This window comes from Camelus bactrianus, chromosome 23 (genome assembly GCF_048773025.1).
Source record: "Camelus bactrianus isolate YW-2024 breed Bactrian camel chromosome 23, ASM4877302v1, whole genome shotgun sequence".
Taxonomy (NCBI): domain Eukaryota; kingdom Metazoa; phylum Chordata; class Mammalia; order Artiodactyla; family Camelidae; genus Camelus; species Camelus bactrianus.
The window spans coordinates 32,656,797-32,682,125 of record NC_133561.1 but is presented as its reverse complement, the minus strand read 5'-3'; the positions used below and the strand labels follow the sequence as shown (position 1 = coordinate 32,682,125).

Sequence of the window (25,329 nt, the reverse complement as noted above, 5' to 3'; positions counted from 1 at the left end):
AAATTGGTGCAAAGTCACAGAGCTTGGATTCCAATCCAGCTATTTGGAATTCAACTGCAGCTACTTTCCCCTCTACCATGGGTCCCCTTTCCCTCTCATATAATTATATACAGCTGAGAGCATGAGCTTTGGAGTCAGGCAGACCTGGGTTCATGGCCTGGCTTGACCACTAGTTCACTGTAAGACTTTGGTCCTCAATTTCTTCAGCTGTTGAAAGGGGATAACAACAGCTATTAAAAAAAGTTGATTGTAAGATTGTGAGAAGGCATGCCAATCACTTTGGTGGTAGAGACAACAAGTTAGGTCCCAGTTTGCTATAAGAGAGATTAAGAACTAACGAGTAGTGCCAAAGCAACAATGAAGAGAAAGAATGAAGCTGGAGGACTAACCCTCCCAGACTTCAGACAGTACTACAGAGCTACAGTAATCAAAACAGCAAGGCACTGGCACAAAAACAGCCATATGGATCAACTGAACAGAATAGAGAGCCCAGAAATAAACCTACAGGCCTACGGTCAATTAATCTTTGACAAAGGAGGCAAGAATACACAATGGAGAGAAGACAATGTCTTCAGCAAGTAGCGCTGGGAAAACTGGACAGCCCCATGTAAATCAATGAAGTTGGAACACTTCCTCACAACATACACAAAAATAAACTCAAAATGATTTAAAGACTTAAATATAAGGCAAGACATTATAAACCTCCTAGAAGAAAACATAGGCAAAACATTCTCTGACATAAATCTTAGCAATGTTCTCCTAGGGCAGTCTACTCAGGTAACAGAAATAAAAGCAAAAATAAACAAATAGGACCTAATTAAACTTATAAGCGTTTGTACAGCAAAGGAAACCATAAGCAAAACAAAACAACAACCTATGGAATGGGAGAAAATATTTGCAAATGATGCAGCTGACAAAGGGTTAATTTCCAGAATAGATAGAGTTCATACAACTCAATAACAAAAAAACCCCCCAAACAACCCAATCCAAAAATGGGCAGAAGACCTAAACAAGCAGTTCTCCAGTGAAGACATACAGATGGCCAATAGGCACATGAAAAAAATACTCAGTATTGCTAATTATCAGAGAAATGCAAGTCAAAACTACAATGAGGTATCACCTCACACCAGTCAGAATGGCCATCACCAAAGAGTCCACAAATGTAAGTGTTGGAGAAGGTGTGGAGAAAAGGGAACCCTCCTACACTGTTGGTGGGAATGTAGTGTGGTGAAGCCAATGTGGAAAATATATGGAGATTCCTCAAAAAGACTCAAAATAGATTTACCATATGATCCAGCAATCCCACTCCTGGGCATATATTCAGAGGGAACTTTAATTTGAAAAGATACCTGCACCCCAGTGTTCATAGCAGCACTATATACAATAGCTAAGACATGGAAGCAACCTAAATGTCCATCGACAGAGGACTGGATAAAGTTGTGGTATATTTATACAGTGGAAGACTACTTGGCCATAAAAAATAAAACAAAATAATGCCATTTACAGCAACATTGGATGGACCTGGAGATCGTCATTCTAAGTGAAGTAAGCCAGAAAAAGAAAAATACCATATGACATCACTCGTATGTGGAATCTGAAAAAAAAAAAAAGAAAAAAGAGGACACTAATGAACTCATCTACAAAACAGAAACAAACTCACAGGCATAGTAAACAATCTTATGGTTACCAGAGGAAAGGGGGTGGGAAGGGATAAATTTGGCAGTTTGAGATTTGCAAATGAATGATAACCACTATATATAAAAACAGATAAAAACCAAACTTCTGTAGAGCACAGGGAACTATATTCAATGTCGTGTAATAACCTTTAATGAAAAAGAATTTGAAAACGAATATATGTATATATGTATATATATGTGTGTACACACATGCGCGCGCACACACACACACAAACACACACACACACACACACACACACACACACACACACACACACACACACGACTGGGACATTATGCTGTACACCAGAAATTGATACTTTGTAACTGACTATATTTCAGTTAAAAAAAAAACAGAGCTAATGAGTCAGGCTCTTAGGAAGCAGTAAGAAGAGAACGGTTTCTAATATTGGAAAAGAAATTAGTCTGGATGACCTTAAATCCTTTCCCACTGTAAGGTGTTCATTTCTTCCTTACGCAGAAGCAAGGGAAATACTAAAATACTTCTCCACTCACCTTCTGACTGGTGAGCAGTTTCCTAGTGATTCCAGAACCCAGTAGTTGAAATGGGCTGATTGATAGCATTAAATAATAATCACAATAATTATGTTTGAGTGCTCACTGCATGGCAGCACTGTGTGCTTTTCATGGATTATTTAATTATCTCAAAATCTCATGAAAAATTTTAAATAGAGTTACCAAAACAGAAGAGCAGAGACATTAACTTTCCCAAGGTCAAACAGGTAGTTACGGTGGATCTGGGATTTGGGTCCGTCTGGCCACAGAGCCAGCACTCTTGATCAGTGCCCTATATTTTCAAGGCGACTCGTCCCTGAGGAAAAAAGCCCCCGTTCCCCCTTCAGGACAATATTGTTTAAAAAGTGTGGCCTTTGTCAAACTTGGGTTTGGATTCTGACTCTGCTTTACTCTATGGTCCTAGACAAGGTATTTCCTAGTTTCCTTCTCTATAAAATGGGGGTGATGGTATCTGTTTCCCAAGTTTGTTGGGAGGATCAACTGAGATCATACATAATAAAGTGCTCAGAAAGACTGGAGACCACGTTTCCATCGTCCATCAGGCTGTCCTCAGCAGACGCCCGTGGGCTCTAAGCTGATGATGGGGTGACTTTGGGAGAGTGAGTAAATGAAAGCTGACTTTTTCCTCTGTTCCTTGAAAAGATGACTTGTCCATTGCCCTCAGTGCCCTTCTATCCCCCTCAACCCCACGCGCACACACAGACATACAGAACATGGTATTCAGAAAGCCCAGTCTGTTTCCCCTCCCCTTGGCCTTGCCTCTCAGTCTTGCCAGGTCAGCTGTTGAGTTGTTTGATGTTGTGCCAGGCCCTCCGTGGGCTCTCAGCCCTGGGCATGTCTGAGATCACTGACCTCTGCGCCACTGGGCCTCCACCTCCGCCAGCAAGATGGGGCTGAGCTCCTGGTGACAGCCGCAGATGGCAGCTGGGTTCCACAGTCCTGAGCTGGGCTCTGTTCTCCCCTTCTCGCTTGTCTGTGCCAGCACTATTCCATTAGCTTTCCCATCTTCTTCATTAAAAAAAAAAAAAATATATATATATATACATATATATATATATAGTTAAAATACACAAAACGTTAACGTTTATCCTTTAAACCATTTTTAAGTGTACAGTTCAGTGGCATTAATTACGTTCACATTGTTGTGCTCTCCATTTCCAGAACTTTTTCATCATCCCCAATGGAAACTTCGCCCATCAGACCATAACCCCCATACACTTCCCGCCACCCCAACAAGCCCAGGCAACCTTTACGCTACTTCCAGTCTCTGATTTTGTGCCTGAAGTTCTTCATATAAGTGGAATCACACAATACTTGTGTTTTTGCTTCTGGCTTCTTTCATTTAGTATAATGTTTTCAAGGTTCATCCACGTTGTGGCATGTGTTAGAATTTCATTCCTTTTCAAGGTGGGATAGTATTTCATTGCGTGGATATGTGATGTTTTGCTGATCCATTCATTTGTTGATGAATGCTCTTCTTTTCTTTAATCAGACTTCTTTGGGCCTATGGTAATTTGCAATAATATAGAGAGGACAGTCTACTGTTTCCTTTGCAGCAGGACACGAGGGAGGGTTGCTGTCCAGAACGTGGGGGAAGGCGCAGCCGAGTGTGCTGTTTGTAAACTCTGCTCTTCTGCCTCTTCTGGGATTTCACCCTTCCAGGGGTCTCTCTTCCCAATAGATACTTACTGTGCGTGACGTCACCCGAACCCAGAAACGCTAGTGGGAGAGGACAGAAGGGATTACCTGGGGCTACAAGCTTGCCTTTGCCTGCCCTGCGGGTTCAGAGTTTACTGTTGCCCCAGGGGTGCTCTGTTCTCCCTGCTGTAGGCGCAGGGTCCAGAGACTCCATCCAGAGCAGCTTTTGTTTTCCTGTTTGTGTCTTTGAGATTTTGTTTGTATGTTTCTGTTTTGTATATTTCTTCTCATCAGTTGCTGTCATTTCTGGTCTCGTGCTTGGCACTTCAGGATGAACTATACTGTAATCATAGGGTTTCCTAACAGAGACGTGTCCTGTCTTCTTTATTTAGACTTCTGTGTCTGGGCGTTCCCTTAGGGAAGGACTCTCTTTCTCTGAATCTTCCTCCACCCTTTTTTTCCCCTCCCTTCTCAGCTTCTCTCCCTTTTACACCCCCTCAATGCACCAGAGCTTCTGAGCCTCTATCTGGACCACAGTCTCTACTCTCAAGGTATCCACGGCTAAGACGATGACACACACCGTCAGCACACACACTCCCAGCGTGTCTCACGGTTACCTCTCAGAGGATGTAGGCGAACCTGCACTAACCCCCTGAGCTCATCAGACAGGAATCCCCCGTGAAATTACCTGCTTTACACAGCCTGCTCTTTCATTCTCTCGCTCCTATTTGTCTCCGCTTTCTTTATGGGAACTTGTAGCATGTAGGATGCCTGTTCTTCTAGGCCCTTCCCTGGGGTTGCATGGCCTTCACTGAGTCATGTCGCCTTTCAGACCACGTGTCATACAGTCTGTGGAAGGAATAGTATCGTCGGCCCTGTTATCTTCAAAGGCTGTCTCAAAGATCACACGTCGAAGTGCTCTGAAACTGAGGCAGTGCCCGGATGGGAGTTCTTACCACAGTCTTCTTGGACTCTCGTGAACTTGTCTGCCTTTCTCCTCAGTTTTCCTGATGTCCTGATGCCCCTTCAAAGAGCACCTCAGGCAGGCAGATTTCCCCAGATGTAGCTGCAAAAATTGGAGACGCTGGGATGTCCATGAATGGGAAGAACCAGCGTCTTCCTGGTGCAGGGAGCCAGGTCCAGATCCAGTACTGGGAAGTGTAGAAACAAGGTGGCCAGAGGCCCTGGGAACCTCAGGCAGAGGGCAGCCTTGATTGCCTCTCTTTGCAACAGCTTCTTTTTGTTTTGGGGAGAAGTAATTAGGTTTATTTATTTACTCATTTCTTTTAATGGAGGTACTGGGGATTGAACCCAGGGCCTCATGCATGCTAAGCACGCACTGTACCACTGAGCTATTGCAACAGCTTCTTAATGCAGTTGATCTCCATCCAAAGGCAAAAGAACTTCCTTCCATATGAGGCGGGTTACTCTCATTATCTCCTTTTTTTCAGGTGAGGAAATTGAGGCCTAGGAAGAACGGACCTGGAGGAGGGTGTGCTGAGGGGAAGGCAAGCCTAGTGCTACTTACTTGGGAAGAACTGTCAAGGGCGAGCCTATGAGCCGTGAGGGGCAGGAGCCCGGCCAGCAGTGGGCAGACCCGCCCCCAGGCAGAGCTCCAGCTGGGCCTGGACCCCCCGGGCTGGCTGCTTCTGGTGCATCCTCTGCTCAGAATAGGTTCACTTCTGGCTTTCTTCCTTTGCTGTTTCTTAGGGTCTCATGACCCAAGGCAGTGTGCCAGGCTGACAGTTAAGTGCAACGGCTGGCCCTTCAGGCCCCCTTGTTAAAGACGTTAGCAAGATGCCCCCTTCAGATGAACACAGCCCACGGGTGCGTAGCCTACCGGCAAAACTTAACGTGTTTCATCTCCCAGTCCCCTCCTTACCATGTGCTCACGTTCAGGGCACACCCTGCACACCTGTATGTAGAGCTCTGGAAAGACCTGAGAAAGCTCCCCGTTGCTCAGGATGTGGGCTGAGCCCAGAGTTAGGGATGTGGGTGCAATGAGCTCTCCCCGGCAGTTGCTTGATGCTCCTGGCTGGCTGCAGGGCAGACCCTGGGGGTATCGGGTACACACAGGTGCATGGGTAAGGGAGGTATTTCCGCCCTTCATTTGACGCATAGTACAGATTTCTTTGTATCACCTGCCTCCTCCTGTGTCCTGCTTTCCCATCTGGATTACTGTGTAGCGTTTTTGTCCCAGTGCTTAGCAGTGTTTGATTCATGGATGCTTCTCTGTAAAATGAAGGTGTTTGTATTGGGCTTTCCGCAAAGTTCCCTGCGGGGCTGTGACTCTGGAATTCTATGAGATGTTTGATATCGTTGGTAGGAAAAGGAGAGGTTCTGCTCCTTGGAAAGGCCAGGAACTTACTGGCGAGTGCATAACGAGTGATGAAATTGTGATTCGGTCTGGCCTGCCTCCTAGCTTGTGGCCAGTCAACCCCTGGCCTCTCTCTGCTTTGAGAAGGTAGCAGGGCGGCCGTGGTGCTTCACCTACAAAGGTGCTGCTTCTGGGCAGAGTGGAGTCCTGAGGAGCTCTGTGTCCTTTCCATGTCTCCAGTGTGAGTCAAGCTGGCAGCAGCTCTAGAAGGGGCACCCAGGGGGCTCTTGTACAGTGCAGAGGGCTGCCCGTGAGCGGGAGAGGGAATTCCTTGGCCAGGTGGCCCCGTTCAGCCGGCTGCTCCTGCTGGAAAGACATGCAGCGTTTTGGCACTTGGCACTGTTCTGCCCCATCTGGCTCCTTTGGAACGAGAGTGAAAGAGCCCTGAGCAGGGCACCTGGGAAGGCAGAAGGATGATGCCAACGCAGGGCGTGGGCAGTGGGGGGGGCCTCAGTTCTGGGGAGCAGCAGCTCTGCGCGCCACTGCTGGTGAGTGGGCTCACCTGTCCTCTTGCAGACAAAACTCAGAGACTGGAGGTCCTTGCCTTTCCCAAAGCAGCTCAAGTTCAGCCTCTGTTCTCCCTGCCTCCTGGGTTAGGTTGGCTGCACGTTTGACATAGAAGCGAGGTTGCTCGTGTTCTTGTTTAAGTCCTAGGTTTATCTCCTCCCCTGTGCAGTCCCTTGTCACCCCAGCCTAGCCCCGGGATGGATGGGACTCTCAAGACTGTCCATTTTCTTTCCCCTGTAACCTTCTATAAACTTCTCTTCACTTTACCCCCTCTTGTCTTGACTCTGGAAACTCTTCCCATAGGAGGAAAAAGGCAGTTCACCCCCTACCCCTCTTTAGGGCCACACCTCTGTTTGTTCTCTTGGAAACCATGGCAACGTGGCCTAAGAGGCCACTTCTGCCACCTTGGAAGTTAATGTTCCAAAACCTTGTACTCACAGCTGCAAGCTCTCAAGCACTTTTTTTTTTCCAAAAGGGGCCAAGAGCCTCTGAATTTTCAGATCTGCTGAAAGTAGAAAGTCTCCAACCAACCAACCCCTATGTAATCCTTCTGCAAGCAGGTTAGGAGCGGGAGCCACGTGCTCTGTGGGACCTGGAGCAGGACCACGGGCACTGTTAGCTGGGCGTCCTGGGGAGCGTTCTGGAGTGTGGTCTACACTGAGATTTCTTCTTTTCCTTCTCACAATTATTCCGTGACTAAGCAGACCAGTGCTGCAGGTGGTTATCTTTCTGCTTTCTGGTTTTCCTTCTCCTTGACGTCTTTGCACTCCTTGCTCCGATGCTACCTTTTAAAGCCCCGAGTCGGGAGTCGGGGAGCGGTGATGATTAAGTGCAGGAGCCCGGCAGAAGAATTCCACAGCCTTAGACGGCAAAGTTTCCAGAGCCTCAAGGCCATGGGACTTCCCCCACAAAGGAGTCCTCTTTCTTGAGTTGGCTGTTGCAGGAGGGAGGGGAGAGAGCAGGCTGGCGTGTCCTCAGCTTCTCTTTGGACTTGGCTGCTTGCAGAGGGAGGGTTCAGTGACTGAAGCCCTGAAGGGAAGGAACTGATGCCTGCCCCACCCCCCCAAACTGCAAAGGATTTTTCTCTGGTGAGGGCGATCTGACTGCTTGGGAACAGCTGGCCAGGGCTTGTGAGCCTGGGGAAACTGGGACAAGAGCACGCTTGCAAACCTTTGCCGAAGCAGATGCTAGGCAAACAGTGTGAGGTGCCTGCGAACGTCTGTCTCTGCTGGGTTCTGATGCCTTTTGTGACACCTCCTCTGGTCCCCTCTGCGAATCCTTGAGTACTTGCGTAGTGGTGGGGAGAGCTTAGAAGAAGGCAGCCATGTCACCAGGGAGTTAGTTGGAGGTGAGCCTCCATCTGTCTATCCCCAGCCCTAGTTTTGCAGGCTCAGAGTGGAATTCAGGGGGGACAGTGGAGCCACCTTGCAGCTTGTAGTTGGGGACGACTCCCTTATCACGTTCCGGTCTGAATTTTCAGCTTCGGGGGGCAGCGCTGAAAGGAGCCGGAGTCAGACTGTAGCCCAGGGGTCTTTTTACCACTCTGTCTAATCTCCCAGCCTTTTCCTCCCTCAGGCCACTTCCCTGTTTATGCCAGACTGGGGACTTGGCTGAGCATACTAAATCCCGGTGTTTGTAATCCATAGCAGTAGTCTTACATCCTTCCTCTCCCCCCATCTCTGTTAGGGCCCCTCACTTCTCAGTCCTCAGTGTCTGCCTCTGCTTCAGGCATAGTTAGATACTCCATATGTGGCTTGGCCAGGCAAGCTCCAGATGGATTTGGGAGAATTCAGATTGGTTCTCAGAGTTCATCCTGTGTGACCCATCATCCGTGACCCCAGTGACATGGATTGGCCCTGTGTTGGTGCAGGCTGTGGCTGCCCCACAAGTGCCCGGTTTGCTTCTCAGCACTTCATACCCTTCACTGTCTGAGCCAGTGTGAACTAGACAGGGCCGACTGTGTCAGAAGTTACCGAGGTGGGGGGAACGGAATTCTGTCCAATTAGGTTGTCCCTGGAGATGTGACAAAGAGAATGAGACAGGTTTTGAGATTGAGATAGATAAATAGATAGACAGACAGACAGACAGACAGGTAGATAGATTGTGGGGGTGAGAGGAAGAGAGAGAAAGAAGGAGGCAAGAAGAGAGGGAGAGATGGGGAAAGGGATATACATAGATAAGAACAAGCAGAAGCTTGGAGATGAGGCACACAGGGAAAAATGAGGAGGTGGAAAGAGATTAGTACTAGGTATTTTTCCCATGATTGCTGGCAGCTCAGTACTTCAGAAATAAACCAGAAAACATCCTTTTTTTTGTCACTTCCTACAGACCTCCCTCCCTCCCAGCTCCACCAGCATCACCGTGGTCCTCCTCCCAGGTTTTTCGTTGGAGGTACAGCAGTGATGTTTAAGATGCTATGAGTGGGAGTTTAGAATCGAATGAGCATTAGGAGAGCTTAGATTCTTTATGTTTACCTTTGCTTCTCCCTAGAGAGGGGATGATTCCTGCCATGATGGCTGGTCTCCCTTCTGTCTGCACGAAAAGCCCTGGGACTGTGTCCTGGAGCACAGGGGTGATGTGCCTGCAATCCACTCAGCCCACCAATGTCATAGCCCCAAGAGGAAGGAGTGCTGGGGATGTGGTTCTGGGGACTACAAGCTGCAAGGTGGCGCCACTGTCCCTCCTGAACTCAGATGACTGATTCTCTGGAGACAGGGGTCCCTTTGGGCCTCCTCTCCTTCTCTTAGAAACGAAAGCACCCAGCCCAGAGAAGTGTGGTTCATTCATCAATTGCACACGTGAGGTCCGGCACGGGGGCAGACGAGCCGGGGAGAGGTGATACGTGCTTTCTGCTCACTCAGGAGAATACATGGTACCTTCCGCTCCCTCTCCCCTGAGACGTCCATAAACAACGACCAGCTGGGGCTGAGTCACCTCTTCACCTGCCCTTTGTCTCTTTCAACAATGGGTCCTGTGTCCGTCACCACGGATCTGAGCCCTTTTGAATAGATGCTCCTTCTAGCCCATGATTTTTGGAAGCGTACTCTGCCTTGGCGGTTCTGAGATGTGTCTGCTTCTCTTTGTCTTTCTACATATTCCCAAGTAATGGCCACTCAGCCTGAGTAAACACCGTGAGATTTAGGAACGGAAGCACTGGGGTCGCCCGCACTAGCTTGCACGGTGCCTTTCTCTCTGCCTACTCGTGGCAGCCCAGGGCAGCAGTCCAGGGCGGCAGTCCAGGGCGGTGTTGAACCCTTTCCCGCCTCCCCTCTTCTCCCTTCCCACCCTGCAGGAACGATGGGATGCTGATGACAGTCGGTCTGACAAGCCTAGAAACCATGCCTGCTCTGCTCTTTTGACCTCAAGGTGCTGCCAAGGCTGATTTCTGTCCCAAGTTCTGATTTTCCCAGCAAGACTCTATCAGCTAACCGGGGCTGTCAGTCAGGACTCTGACCTCTCCTGGGGCAGCAGAGGGTGCGTCCCTCAGGGAATCCGCAGCAGCTTCCCCTTTCTGCCTCTCTCCTCCCCGTGGGGCTGGTTCTCACGGCTACCCTTCCTGAGCCATGGTGGCATCTGGGGGACGTTCAGTTATAATCTGAGTTGGGAGGAATTGAACAATCTGTGGGATTTGCTCTTCTGAACTTTGCCCTAACTCTATTGCTAATCTGGTTAGTAAGCCCATCGGCAGTGAGGCTTGCCTCCTACTAAGGGGATCTCATCCCGAAGGAACTGGAACGAGGAGGAGAAAGAGAAGCGATAAAGCCCTGCAGCATCCTTTGTGCTCCAACCAGCTGTTTCTGGAAGGTGACTCTCTGTTTGGTGCCTGGCTTATTTATCGGTCAGCGCACACTTCTGCTTAGTTGTGTGTGTGTGTGTGATGACTACAGGGGCTGGTTCCTCCGCTCTCCTGCCCTCCTTGAGTGGCCTATGCTCAGGGGCCCATTTCTTTCCTCTCACCTGTTGCTTCGTGTTTGGCTGGGCGAGTCGGGAGGGCAGAAGGAAGGCTGCGGTGCCCTGGCCAGAGCCTGACCTGACCGCTCCCCACTTCTACCAAAAACTCTTCTCTTGTGCCTGACGCCCTGGAGACACAGGCGTCCAAGGATGAATGAGCCTTCCTTTTGGTCATCCTTCAGCATCTGAACCTTGCATGGTGACTCCTTGGTGCTGGCCAGGGGTCCTCACCCCCCTGACTCAAACCTTGAATCTTGTTGAGAAGGCGTATCCCTTCTTCCCGGAGCTCCTCGAGGAGTAAGGATTGGATGGAAGGTCTCTGGACAAGTGGAGGAAACGTGTGTCCCTTCAGAGGCACCTCAGAGGCCACCTCCTGCAGACGTCCCGCCGCGGGTGGCCGGCTCCATGCCGGTGGCCCTGCACCCGCGGCGGACGGAGGTGGGGTTGCTTGGAGGCTCTCTTCCCATGAGCCTTGGTGGGAAGCCTCAGCGTCTTCATCCTGATGACACTGGCAGCCAGTAGGGACCGGTGGGGAGTTGGGGGGTGAGGAGTGCTGCTGGCTGGAGCCTGGCTTGGACAGGAAGGAAGAGGACAAAGCGGCTTTGTCTCGTCTCAGTGATGTGATGATGCAGAGGTGAGAAAGCCGTGTGTCTGGGCCTTTCCCCTCGGCGAGCTGAGGCAGAGGCATGCACGGGCAAGAAGCCAGACCTTCCCTGCTCTGAAGGACCCGACCCTCCTCCTCACTTCGGGTTTGCCTTTGCTGGCGCAAGTCCTAAGCTCTACTTTCTGGCTGTATATACCCTTTTCGTTCCCGACAAAGTTGTGGTGGGTCTTTTTTTTTTTTTTTTAAAGCTGTTTGAGGGGGTTGGGAAAGGAAAACTTTGAAAGTAAAATAATAAAAAACAGACCACTCTGCCTTGACAGGCACATAAATAGCTTCGCCACGGCCGGGCTGCGCACTGGCTTCGCCATAGCAACCCAAAGCCAGTGTTTACAGCAGCCCGTCGCCCCGACTGGGAAACAGCAGCTGCTCCTGCTCCGCCAGCCGCGCCACACTGCTGCCTTGGCCTCAGAGCAGTGGGCAGGCGCCCCCGGGAGGTGATGCCGAGAGGTGATGCCAGGCTGGGACCAGCCCTCCTGCGGGGGCTGTGGGAAAGGGCAGAGCGAAGGCAGCATGGGATTCAGATGTGCCAGCGGGGTGGTAATATTTGCAGAGCCTGGAGTGAGTGGGGGGGTGTCTTCTGTGTCCGCTGCCCCCCTCCCCTGTGAACTGCCCCATCCTCTGTCATCTCCTGCGGAGGTCGGAAACAGGAGGCAGAGGGTGCTTAGTTCCTGAACTCGAAAGGGGTCTGGGTGTTCCCCTGAATCTCACAGGGACACCCTCTCAGGCCTGTTACCTCAAGGACTCACAGGAGGGGGGCTTTCCTTGGGAAGATCACAGGTCTTTCCGGGAAAGCGGGCTGCCCTGAGATGAACAGAAGCAGACATCAGCATCCCGGAAGGACTACAGGAGGGAGAGAGGTGACAAGACCCTCCTGCGCCTCCCCTGACAGCCTGGATCCAGGGGCAGTGTCAGGAACAGGCCCCCACTCGAGGCTCTCAGTGCTTTAGCCTGGTGGGGTTGCAGCTTCTCATGATGTTGTTACAAAGATGCGTTGTCACCTCTGCGTCGTTCTCAAAGGGAGAGTGAAACTGGGGCAGGGAAGTGACGGGTTACTGGGGCGTGCGCCCGCTCTCTTTCCTGATAAACGTCATCTTCTCAGAATGGAGCCCTTGTCCATTTGCCTGGGACTTTCAGAAAGTAGTTGGGCTGAGAGATGGCTGGGCGGGCGGAGCTGGAAGGATGACTCTGTACTCTGTACAGGTGAGATGCTCGTGGAGCGGAGGGAGGCAACAGGAGGGCCCGCCAGGCCTGGTGTCCGGTGCATGGTCCTCTGGCTCATGCCCGGGTCACACAGGGAGGTAGTTTTGCTTCCTCTCTTACTGAGCCCCTGGGACAGCTGCCCACGGCACTCCCTTTTGGTGGATGGCCTGTGACCTCCTCATTCTGAGGCCGGGCTGCTTTCCTCTTTCCTCTCACCACTGAGGACTCCGCCGGAACCTGGGCCTGGGAGCCATGAGATCCTGACTCCAGCAGCCAAGGGAGGTTGACGCCCCGTCCCTCCCCATGAGCGAGGCATAAGTCTGCTGAAATTTATTTCTAAAAACAGCACAGGATCCAATCCAGCTGTTGAAAAGCCCCTTTGTTCCCTTGGAACCAAAATGTGGGAAAACCACGGCAGCCCCAAGAAAAGGCAATCTCTGTTGCCCCAGAGAGTGTGCGTGCTGCCGCCCCAGGGGCTGCCTCCTGTCTGCTGACCCAGTGGCTAACCATCCCGATTCCGAGGAGCTGCGCCTTACTCAGCGTGAGGCAGGGACCCTTGCTAACCCGTATCCTGAGCACTTCCTGTGAGCTGGTGGGAGGGATCAGGCGAGACTGCCAGCATCTCTTTCAGTAGGCAACAGACCTTCTAGCTGGCACTGTCACTCCCACCTGAAGTCGACTCTTGTCCTTAATCAGCTGAAGGAAATGATCAGTGTTGCTGTTTCATCCGCCACCTTTTTTTTTTTTAATCTCTGGCTTGCTGTGAGCACTCCCTCTGCACCCCCTGACTCATAGGAGGCCACAGAGGTGACCCGGGCCAGTATGACTCAGATTACTTGGAATGAGGGTACATTCCCTATGGCTCTGGGCCCAACGGAGTGCCCTTTTTTGTCTGGATATGTTAATACTATTTTAGGATGGAGCTGGGGTGGTGGTGACAATGCCCTCCTAGACACATTCCTGCTTCAGTTTCCTGACCCATGCCATGCAGATCCTGTCTTCATCTCGATGGTGCCTGGGGTCTCTGACATGGGCTGGATCAACAGGCCAGACGGTCAGGAACAGACTATCATCAGCCTTGGGTCAATCCTTGGTAACACTGTTTAGAGAAAGTATGTGCTATCTGTTTACCTGACCGTCCTCTGTCCCCTGAAGGCATCTGGCCAGGACTGATACATTTTGTCATCATTGCCATTATGTGTCTTAGAAGGACAGTCTCTCCAGGTCTGAAAGGCTTTAGCACCATAGTATATTTTATTTTATTTTATTTTATTTTATTTATTTTATTTATTTTATTTATTTTATTTATTTTATTTATTTTATTTTATTTTATTTTTATTTTATTTTATTTTATTTTATTTTATTTTATTTTATTTTATTTTTTATTTTATTTTATTTTTTATTTTATTTATTTTTTGGCCCTCAGGTGCAGACTACTGAGTCAGCCATGCTAATGGATTCATGGCCCAGGATTATCACTGGTCCGTGCAAGGCCCTTCCTGTGCTCAGTTTCCCCAGATCCCAGGTCTTTTCCTTTCCTTGCCTGTGAGCAACATTCTAATGTGATAATATGTATCTTTTTGATTAAATACGTCCCTTAAAATGTATAGTATTGCTTTAGATGGGTGTGTTTTTAACTTTTGTTAAAGCACCCTTTTCACCCCCACGAAGCACTGTTTTGGAGATCAGCAGTATTGCTGTGTGCACATCTGATCTGTGCTTTTTATGGCTGCATAATATCCCCCGTTACCAAGCACACGCCCTTTACCTGTACATCCCTGGGAGGGGGGGGTCCCAGGTTGCCTTCTATTCCTGTCACCACAAATACTGCCCCAGTGAGCATCCTTGTACACTCCCCCTTCTGAACCTGTGGGAGCACCTTTGGGAGATGCACCCAGTAGATAACTGGGTCCAAGGTATGCATAGACTTGGTTCGGCCAAGTGCAAGGTGGCTCTGGGAAGTAGAGAAAAATTCTGGATCCCTAAGGCCCAGGGGGTTGAGGACGACACATTTTCTCCAGGTAGATGCTATGATTCTGGCACTGCATTTCTGCTGCTGAAGTGAAGGAGACACCTCAGGACAGCAGACTAGGGGAGGGGGAGGGCAAGCGAGGGCGCCTCGTGGGTACCACCTAACCAGCAAGTGACGTTCTCTGTGCAGGAAGGGAGTACTCACCAGAACCCAAGTCCTAGGGGCTGGCTGAGAATTAGCATCGGGTTCCAGGACCAGGGCCAGAACCACAGGCCACAGTGTGCCATCCTGGGGCCAGTGCAGAGGACTGATTTTGGTGCCTCACTTGGCTTCCTGGCATGGGCCTGGCTGTTGCTGATGACAGGTGGTGCCGCCCACCAGCTGAACTTTAGCCAACGTGCTCTGCCTCTGACCTTCTTCCCATATGCCTCCCAAGGGCCTGAGTAGATTGGAGGAGAGAGGATATGCTCAGGTCTGCTCTGCGAGCCAGCAGGCATCAGAGGAGCAATTAGGGCAGGGCAGGCATGGGAAGGGAAAGAACCTGGTTCCACGAGGATGGCTGCTAGACCTGAGTGGGAGGGACTGGCGCGGGATTGGGGGCGGGGGGCTAGAATCTGGGTCGTGGAAATAAGGGGCTTGTAGTGAGGAGGGAGCGGAGCAGCCTCTGTGCGGAGTTTAGGCCTTCAGGGAGAAGGGCCAGCCAGGGATGCGTCATGCTAGGCAGCCGGCCGTGTTTGATGCTTGCCGGCTTTCTTGAAAGGCCCTCTCAGAGGCATGGGAGTGCCCACGAGAAGGAGTGAAGCTTAGGACACTGTAAGTAATGGTGCAGGAGCTGCCCATGCTGGAGAAAGGAGACAGAGTAATCCAGGGCAGGATCTCTGTGCCTCTCCCAAGTCACTGCGGGTTCCACGGCCAGGGGTGTGAGGTAGCAGAGTGGAGGCAGCCCTCATCCCCACTCCTGGGATCTCCAGGTGGAAATTGGGTATGTTTGGAATCACACCCGTCCAGAGCCAAGGGCATTCTGGCTGGGGGGGATGCGCACGTGGGGGCGGGGATGGGATGGAGCCGGAGTGTCAGCTGATAAGCTGTGGAACTACCCCTACACCTGCCGGGGAAGTTCAAAGAGGTAAGGAGGTCCTCTTTTAGAGCTTTTAGGGATCATGGGCCAGGAACAGATAGATAGGTACACGTGGGCTTTCTCGTCAATCCATAGCTTTGTTTCTCATAAGATTGTCCCTGTACTCGAGGCATGGTGGCTTTGGATTCAGACTAGGGCATAGACCCCGGCTCTCCGAATCTGTATTTCCCTACTGTAAAGCAGGGCGCCCTCCTTTACAGGGCTGTCAGTGAAGATTCAGTGAAACAGTATATGTAATAGTGACAGTAGCTTCTATGTAGGGACCCACCACTGCACATCCCCCGCCAGACGAGGCTGCTGCCTGGATAATGCGCACGTGTGTGTGTGCGTGTATACATATATGATCTCTCTCTGCATTTTCACCAAAAGTGCCTGCTGTGGTGCCTGGCTCATTGCAGGTGCTCCACAGATATTATTTCCCTCCCTCCTCACCCCCACTCCACTCCCACCCCGACTCCTTCAAATAGGGACCCACGGAGCCTTATTTGGGATGTGGAAGCCTCCGGATCAGAGAAAAGGGAACAGGTTTTGTGCAGGGAGGCGTAAGGATGGGGAAGGGTGAGCTTGAAGCAGGTTTCATATTTCAGTTTAGTGTTTCCTAAGGCGGGGCCAGCCTGCTCCCATGTGCACACACCCCACCTCCCCACCTCCCGCCCCCACCAGCTTTGCCCTTCTTTGCTTTCACATCCTCAGTGGCACTGACACTCCAACCAGAGCATCAGCAAGTGCTCCCAATTCACTTCTGAGCCGAAGTCCCAGCCCAGGGGGGGAGGGCAGGCACAAGAGTCTGCTCCACTGAGCAGCTGTGTCCGCAGCTCGGAGGCCACGGTTTAGAGTGGTTGCTTATTATTCCAGGCAGGTCCGGCTGCACCAGCCCGAAGCCCTCGGCCCCTGCCCCCTCTTTCCTTTCTCCTGTTTCCTTTCATACTTTATTTCCCATGCAGCCGCCAGATTCAACACGAGAAGGCAGAGGAGATTCACGGGGTGGGTTCCTTTCAGATTCTCAAAATCCCCCCACTTTAGCCCCTGCGGAGGGAGCACCCCTTTTTCTCCATCGTCTAGGGGTGTATCTCGCCTTCAGCACCCAGGCAAGTTTCTAAGAGTAAAGGATTTTTTTTTTTTTTTTTTTTTTACAAAATCGGGGGAAACTGACTATCGTTTACGGTCTGGTGGCTTAAGGAATGAGGTCTCCGTTCCTGACAGCTCCCCACTTGGGAGCTTGCTAGCGGGACCAGCTGCAGGCCGAGGTGTCGGGAAGTGCAGGGCGGCCCGCTTCTCAGGGGTGTCTGGGGCTCCCCTTCACCCCCATCGTCCGGGGTGTGATGGGGGTGATTCTGAAAGAGGAGCACGTGTGAGAGCCAGCATTTCCCCTAAGCGGAGATGCTTATTCTCTGCACCCCAGAGACACCTGCTGTTAAAAGGCTTAACTAGACATTCGTCAGAAAATGAAGAGGTGCAGACTGGGGGAAGGAGTGCAGTGTGATGAACAGGCCAGCAGGCAGTCAGGGCCGCTGACTTGCCAAAGACCAAATTACTTAAAAAATTTTTTTTTATTTACTTTTTTTGGGGGGGTTATTATGTCTATTATATTTATTTTTAGAGGAGGTGCTGGGGATTGGGCCCAGGACCTCGTGCACGCTAAGCATGCGCTCTGCCACTTGAGCTCTACCCTCCCCCTCAAACCACTTTTTGTCTCCTTGGCCCTCAGTGTTTTCATCTGCGAGGTGGGAATCACAGCCGTCCCGTGTGACAGTGCTTTCACATGTCAAGTTGTAGAACAGATGTTACAGGACTTTAGGAGGGAAAAAAATTAAAATGATTTAATGATCACGTGAAGTATTCTGATGTCTTGCCCCTGCAGGAAGGGATGAGAGTTTGAACTTCCATCCCGTGGTCACTAGGCTGGCAAGATGCTAGAAACGGGCAGTGAGAACATACCTTACCCAGAATGCCCTGAGCCGAGTGACTAACCCTGACCCGCCTAGAGGTGGGACCTCCCAGGCCGCTGAGCATCGCGGCTGAGGCTGAGGCCATGTGAGCACTTACAGATTCTCCTTTGCCAGTTGCCTAATAAGGTTAGGGGCTAGGCAAGCCTAGCAGTCACGGAGAGCTCTTATTCGAAGAGATCAGAGCTCAGAGAGAAGTACTGGCACCTGCTACGCCTTTGAACTCCGGAAGAATTTTCACGGAGAGCCCACCTTAAACTGGGGTTCCAACTGGGCTCCGCCCCTTTGACTCTGTGCCAGAAGCTTAGTGCCTGACCTATGTACATGTCTGTAGAGCAGCCTGAAGCAGACAAACTTCATTCTTTTCCACGTGTCCCATGGGTTCTAATCTTAAGTGACCTTTTCTGATTCCCTGTGTGAGTGGAAGAATCTTTCCTATTTGATATCTTGAGCAGGGGTTCGAAGTAAGGAATTCTGACTCAGACTGCCCCTACTGTCTAGAGATCCAAGGCCGTGTAGTCTAGTGGTTACTGCTAATGGTTATACCCTAGCTAATGGTTATTGCTAATGGAGCTGCCCTGGAATTTTCATTCCCTTCGGGGTGCTAGGAGCTCCCCCCCGGCAAGGAAAGCTGGAGGGGCGCATGGGGCTTCTTGCTCTTCTGCTTCAAGGGCTAGAAGTTCGTTAAGATCAAATCAGGCTGTTTCGCCCATCACTTGAGACACTGGTCATCTTTCATTTAAGATTTCCAAGCACTGTTTCTGCTTATAACCCAATTCCTTTATCGCTTTCTTAGGATGGTGTGAAAAGGCAGGGTAGATTCTTTCCCCAGGTACAGTGGGAGAATCTGAGTCCTAAGAAAACTGAGTACTAACAAAGCGAAGTGACTTGTTCATAGGGTGCCTGGGAAGATGGGAAATCTGGTTCTATATCTACTACTGTTTATTCAACCAAAAAAATTAGCTGATACACCGGTTCTCTTCAAGGCACAGGGCACAAAGCAGTGAACTAGACATGCAAAAAATCCCTGCCTTCATGGAACAAACATTGCAGTGGGGAGAGATTAAAAAAAAAAGTAAAGTCTGATTTCCACTTCAGCGCTCTGTCGGCACTGTTCTGAGCATCCTCTTCAAAGGTTAAGGAGTTCTACTTAAGAGTCAAATGGGCTTCTTGCTGCTCTAGTCCTTCCCACTGCTTCTATGCCTGAAGGTGCGGAATCAGAGAGGAGACTCTGTGGTGCTGCCTGCCCCTCTGCCAGGAGGATTGAAGGGAGTTTGACTCACTGCCTCAGGTTCTTTATAGACCTCCTTGTTCCTCAGGATTCTCTGATGACGTCTAAAAAGAAAGGGAATGTGATGTTTAAAACAAATTGCAACAACAAAACTAAGTCCTGCTTGCATAACCCTTTGCAAGTCCGAGTAGCTCCAAAAGTGCAAGGTGAGAAGGAGGCGGCAGAGGGCATCCTGGGAGAGGAGGAGGTGTAACTGCCTGCATCCCAGGGCAACCTGCCACGAGCAGGATGGATGGGAATCAGCAGGCACTCAGGCCATGTGTGAGTTTTGGAAAAGTGATGGATGAGAGCGTCAAGCCCTCATCCGATGGTCCGTGTACTTCCGTGTTTACCCTTTAGAAGCAAGGATGTCATCTATTTATTGGAGAGGGGCTGCTGACCAGAGAGACTTGGCTCCCCCAGTAACTGAACTCAAGTTGGTGGGGACTGTTTCACCAGAGCTGGACCCGCCGTGTTCGGGTGCCTCTTCCCACTTAGGTGGCTGGTGTGGGGCAGTCGCCCGTGCATGACACACAGCAGCCCCTCTCTGAAGCGGAGAGCAGGGCTCAGGATCAGCTTTGCCACCTTCAGTCCTCCGTATTCTCACCTGCACAGACTCCGCCCTCTCCCCCTCATCCACCTGCCTTCCTGAGGGGAGAAATGCTGATGTGAGACCCTCTGGTGTCACTCACGCACAGGCTAACTTTGCCCCCTGGCGACCTTGTGGTGGCCCTAGGCTCTAATCTGAATGACAGCCGTCTTATTCTGGCCACCCCAGAGAGCCTTTAACACTCATAGGCTTCAAACTCACTATCCTTCTCAGAGATCCCTCTGTGTCCTTTATGTAATGAGGTTCCACCCTGTATTGCCAACCACCGGAGGCTTTTACTCACTCCTTCCCGCTGACAGCTTTTTGGAGGCGGGTGGGGCTTGGCTCCAGGATCCGAGCTGAGCGCCTGACCTGTTGATAACCACAGCAGGCAGGCTGCAGACTTTCTGTACAGCATCAGGCCGAGTACTCAGAGGGGCCACAGGGGATTTGGGCATCTTCTATCAGGTTGGCCTTCTGGTCTGTAAGTGTGTGTTGGGGGTAGGGGAGGCTGATGGGGTGGGGGAAGGTGGCGGACCGCCCTGCAGCTCATTCTGGTCTGGGCTCCTTCTCCGCGCTCTCCTCACCTCTTAGAGGTGGGGTCAGACCAGAAGGCTCCGTCGTGGGCCCCTCAGACAGACAGGGAGAGTAGGAGAGCCCTTACTTCCAAGTTTCTGAAGTGATGGGATTTGTGTTGCTAGGTTTGGAAGAGGTGAGCTATAAAGACTGCGGTGTATCTGAAGTTGTGTCTCTACACTGGAGTCTACAGGCGGCTGGGGCCTCGCGGGGAGAAAGGGGCCTCTCCTAGGTCAGTTCCCTCAGCTCGGGCCTCAGCTATCAGCTCGGCTCAGACATCAAATCAACTGTCACCTAAACCCTTATGCCAGAATGAGTACCTCTTGCCCGAGCAGATGCTGGCTCCCCATGCTGCTCTAATTGTTTCTTTTTGTCTGTCTTTGCCTCTTTATTGCAGAGATCCAGTTGTCTTCGGTATCCAAGGAGCCCTCCTCTTCCTCCTCCTTCTCCTGCCGCCTCTCTACCACGGCAGTTGCTGGTTGTTGCTTAGGTTGCCTCCATGGTAACGTGCACATCCTGTTTACCCCTCCATCTGGGCAAGTTGATCTCATAAGGAACCTACCTACCATGGACAACCGCTGCCATCACCACCTGGGGACACCACTCATTGTGACACGTGGTCCGGCTTCCATTTAGTTCCCCCATCCTCTTCCTCCTCTCGCTGCCAAGCTTTTCACACACACACCAAAAGGATCTGGGCTGGAGGCTGCTACTCTGAAGCTTATTGCACGAGATATAGTCGATCTATTTCCCAGCCGAGCTCCCAGAGAAGCAAGAAGTAGGAAGAAGTGAGGCGGAGAGTCAAGAGACCCCGACCAGTGGAAGGCAGACCTCACATTTTCTCTGGTCGAGGGGCTTGGTAACAGCAGGCAAAATGACGAACCCATCAGGACACGCCTTGCCAGCCAACTCGATAGCTGAGAGCCGTGACGGGGATTTTGGCTGCACAGTAATGGACCTGAGGAGGCTCATGGAGCTGCGGTCAACTGATGCAATAAACCACATCAGTGCCCACTACGGAGGTGTGATGGATCTCTGCGCCGAACTGAAAACCAACCCCGTGGAAGGTAAAGGCCATAGCAGGGGGTGGGGAATCGGAGGAAGATGGCTAGTGTTAAGGCAGACTGTTCTCCCAGCTTCTAGAAAAGGCGTATTTCCAGAAACCTGGCTGGTATGTCTGTGTCTGGTGGACAAAGTACGGATCTGAAGCACTGAAAGGGGGTGAGGCTCTGGAGGGAACTTCATTTCTTTCCCAGAGATGATGTTTAGGGACTGTGGGATTCTCTGAAGATCATTCTTTCCTCCTTTTTTCTATATCAAGGTACAGAAGAGAAATTATGTATCTCTATTTTATAAATGTTTATGTTAGAGGTGCTTTTATCAGTAAATAATCATCAAGTCCTTTATTCTGTATCAGTCTTTGATTGCAAAGGGTTAAAGATAAAATTCCTCCCTGCACTGATCTTACAGTGTAAGAGGAGAGGATGGGCACAAAAAATGTGGATACGTCCATCCATCCAATGGAGCACTTCTCTACCAGACACAGAAATGGGACTGCAAATCAGTTGTACCTACCGTATCTTTGAGTTACCCACTCTGTTTTCTGTCAGGGAATTACTGATGACTTTTTCAGCTCTGTCTGATGTACTTTTAATACAGTTCTTCTTAATCTGTTCTTAATAGAGAATGAACAAATCCAGCTTCGTGCTGACCTGGCTCTGCCCAAGTGCCCAGTGAGCCGCATCACCATCAAAATGAAGAGCGAACAAAAGGACTCTTACTTTCTTACTTTTTGCCTGGTTCCAGCTTCTCTATTACAGGTCCTTGCTTGGTCCTGTGAGTCAGGCAGGCCATGGCTGAGTAGCTTGAGATTGAGCAAAGATCTTAGCCTTTTGAGGTAGACCATTTCTGACCGTTTCTTGGAGGCCACGTCACATTTCTTGCCAATTCTAGTAAGTTTTAGCCCCAAGCCAGTGCTTTAAGTTAGTGACTTGAAGTCCAGACTCTGGGATTAGAAAAAGGGAGAGAGAGATTCTTTTTTTTTTTTTTTTTTTTTTTTTTGGTGGGGGAGGGAGTCTATTTTTGGAAGGGGGGTAAATTAGGTTTTTTTTTTTAATGGAGGTACTGGGGATTGACCCCAGGACCTTGTGCATGCTAAGCACGTGCTCTGCCACTGAGCTACACCCTCCCCTTGAAGAGATTCTTATCTAGATATCTGTACATTGCTCGTGTCTTCTTTTCTTTGCAGAGAGAGCTGCCCTACATGGTCTCTTTACTTCTAGAATTCAGTTGCTTATCTCATAGGCTTTGACTTCAAATACCAGCTCTGGCATTTACTAGCTGAAAAGCATTGAACAGTTTACTCAGTCTCTGAGTAAACATCAGTTTCTTTGAGAACAGTGTTAATGTTCTAGCCTGTAGAGTTATTGGGATTAAATAATATAATGTATGTATAATCTCACACTTATAATGGGTATTCAGTAAATGAGTTGCCTCACATTAAAATGAAATCCATATGTCTGAAGATATTTGTCAGAATATGAGACCCTCTGGAGTGAGATGTATTATTACATCTGGAAAGGTGGCTGCACGTCTAACCACAACCACTGTCCATTTTCTCCATTCACCTCTTTGTGTCTAAAAGAGACCTGGTTAAGATGGCGGTGCTCAGTGGCTTTCACGCGGCTCAGTCTTTGCCTTCTGTTTAGTACCTAATGACTGCCCTGCAGACAATGCCTACTTGCTGTCAGCGAGATTTCTGTATCCTGCCACCTTCACAGTAGTACTGACCTTAAAGAGAGGCTATTCCTGTTATGTTTTCACTGAGATCATGCAGTACTTGAGACACAACCATCAGAATTTAAGCATCTCTCTCCTTTTCCCTTCCTATACTGTTCTTTTTTTATTTAATTGAAGGACAGTCAGTTTACAATGTTGTGTCAATTTCTGGTGTACAGTGCAATGCTTCAGTCACACACGAGTATACATATATTCATTTTCATATTCCCTTTCACCGTAAGCTACTACAAGATATCGAATCTGGTTCCCTGTGCCGTACAGTAGAAACTTGTTAATCTATTTTTTATTTACCAGTCAGTATCTCAAACTCCCAATTTATCCCTTCCCACCCCCTTCACCCCGGTAACCATAAGTTTGTTTTCTATGTCTGTGAGTCTGTTTTTGTTTTGTAAATAAGTTTATTTGCCTTTTTTTTTTTCAGATTCCACATATAACTGATATTATATTTTTCTTTCTCTTTCTGGCTTACTTCACTTAGAATGACATTCTCCAGGGCCATCCATGTTGCTGCAAATGGCATTATTTTGTTATTTTTTATGGCTGAGTAGTGTTCCATTGTATAAATACACCACGGCTTCTTTATCCAGTCATCTGTCGATGGACATTTAGGTTGTTTCCATGTCTTGGCTGTTGTATATAGTGCTGCTATGAACATTGGGGTGCAGGCATCTTTTTGGATTAAGGTTCCCTCTGGATGTATGCCTGCTATACTGTTCTTGATCCCTTTGGTCAGTTGTTTCTCTCACAAAAGGGAACTGAGAAGCCCAAATAAGCTGGAATCTGGGAAACTCCTGATAGCAGGGTCCAGACTTTCCTCCCAATGTTCCACATCCTTTCTTACAGCTGCTGTTGTTTCCTTCCTGATTCCCAGAGAGCTTCCGTTCCCAAAGGCCAACATATACATCCTACTTTAATCTCAACATCAGCTATCAAATGTTACGTAGAGGCTGATTCTTGCCCAGTCCCGCTTTCAGACCTGTAGTTGAAAGCCGCCCCTGTCACGTCAGGTGCCTCTGTTGCTACAGACTCTGGCCACGCCCACACCCCAGGTCCCTACCACTGGCACAGGTGTCCATTGCCATGCCCCTGCTTCCTGGGTCACAAATACGTATCCCGTTTGTGTCACTATTGCAGTTGCCTCAGGGGTGCTCCTGCAGCTGGGGAGACGGGGCAAAAAACAGCGTTTCCATGAGTAGTTTTTAGCCCCCAGTGCCAATGGGGGCCTCCTGGTGTGTGAGAAGAATAAAGGGATAGAAAAAGGAGACTCAGAAGAGTGTCTCCCCAGACAAGGGCAGTGCCGAGCTGTTTAGTTGGGCAGGCAGAGAAAAGAGCGTGGATATCCAGGTGCCCCAAGGAGCAGATGCTATAAAAAGCCAGCCTGTTCACAGAAGACCGCACTGAGGTGCCTGACAGCCTAGCATAGCTTTGTCACCTGTGGGAGGCCCCTGCAGACTCATAATTAAGAATAAAGACATTTACCTGGTCCTTGAATTCTGCTGGTTGGAACCCAAGGAGAACGATTGGGGAACCTGGTTCCTAGGATACTTTCTGTTGGACCGGTAGCATCTTTAGTATAGGTTGGCAGATCGCTTTCAACCACAGCCGTAGCTACTAAGGGCCTTATGGAACTTGGAGTTTATGACGTTTCTGACGCTAACATGGTCTGATTATTCCAGATTTATACAATTCTAAAGGCAGATGAGACTTAATTTTAATTCATTCTCCTTCTCTCTCTCTGTCTCTCAACAGGCTAAGAGGTTTAAACGACTTGCCTGAAGTCTTACCACAGGATAGGACTCAATGGAATAGTCCATATTTTCTGATTCATGGTCCATTAATGCTCTGCTGCCTCTTCTGTTGGAGCAGAAAAGAACCTCAGAAGCACGGATAATTTTTACATTTGTTTTCTATTCCGATGCCTGACAACCTGTCTAACTGTGACCCAACGCTACTGTTAATTTACTTTGGGCTTGCGTTCCTTGAGTAGGCGAGGCTAGTCAGAGTAAGAGTAGGCACTCTAGTGGCCAAGACTTGGTTAGACCTGAAGACCTGGAGATGCTCGGCCTCCAGCATCCAGCAAGGAGCCAAAATGGGAAGGAAAGTCAGGGAAACAAAGAAGGGTGAGGGAGATGTGATAGAGATCTGCTTTCATCTAATGGACTAAAGGTTTCAGCCTTCATGGCCACGTTAAACAGAAGCAAAGAGGCAGGGGTGAGTTCCTGAAGGAGTGGACCGTGTTGCGTAGGGTTTCTTGGTAGGGAAAAGCATTTTGCACCAATGGAATCTTTTGACTTTGCTTGCTTCTTTCCTCATTCCAATTTCTTCATCCCCCCCTTCTTATTGTCTCTTCTTTCCCCGTTCCATCCCCACCCCAGCCAATCTCTCCAGTCCCCAAAGAGCAGAGCAGTTTGTATAATACCCACGAGAAGATAGTCTTTTATCTTCTTCTTCTTCTTCTTCTTTTTTTTTTTTTTGGAAGTACTGGGGAT

At 49.7% G+C, this 25,329-nt stretch overlaps 1 protein-coding gene across 5 annotated transcripts in view; it reads left to right on the top strand.

The window, feature by feature from the left end:
* The window catches only part of LOC105082476 (plasma membrane calcium-transporting ATPase 4), a 94,998-nt gene that overhangs the window by 22,562 nt on the left and 47,107 nt on the right, over window positions 1-25,329 (top strand). For all 5 annotated transcript variants that reach the window (XM_074352022.1, XM_074352018.1, XM_074352019.1 and 2 more), the window contains exon 2: window positions 20,439-21,108. In XM_074352022.1, coding sequence (XP_074208123.1) covers window positions 20,916-21,108 — 193 coding nt within the window. In that variant the 5' untranslated portion in view covers window positions 20,439-20,915. The remainder of the gene's footprint in view (window positions 1-20,438; window positions 21,109-25,329) is intronic.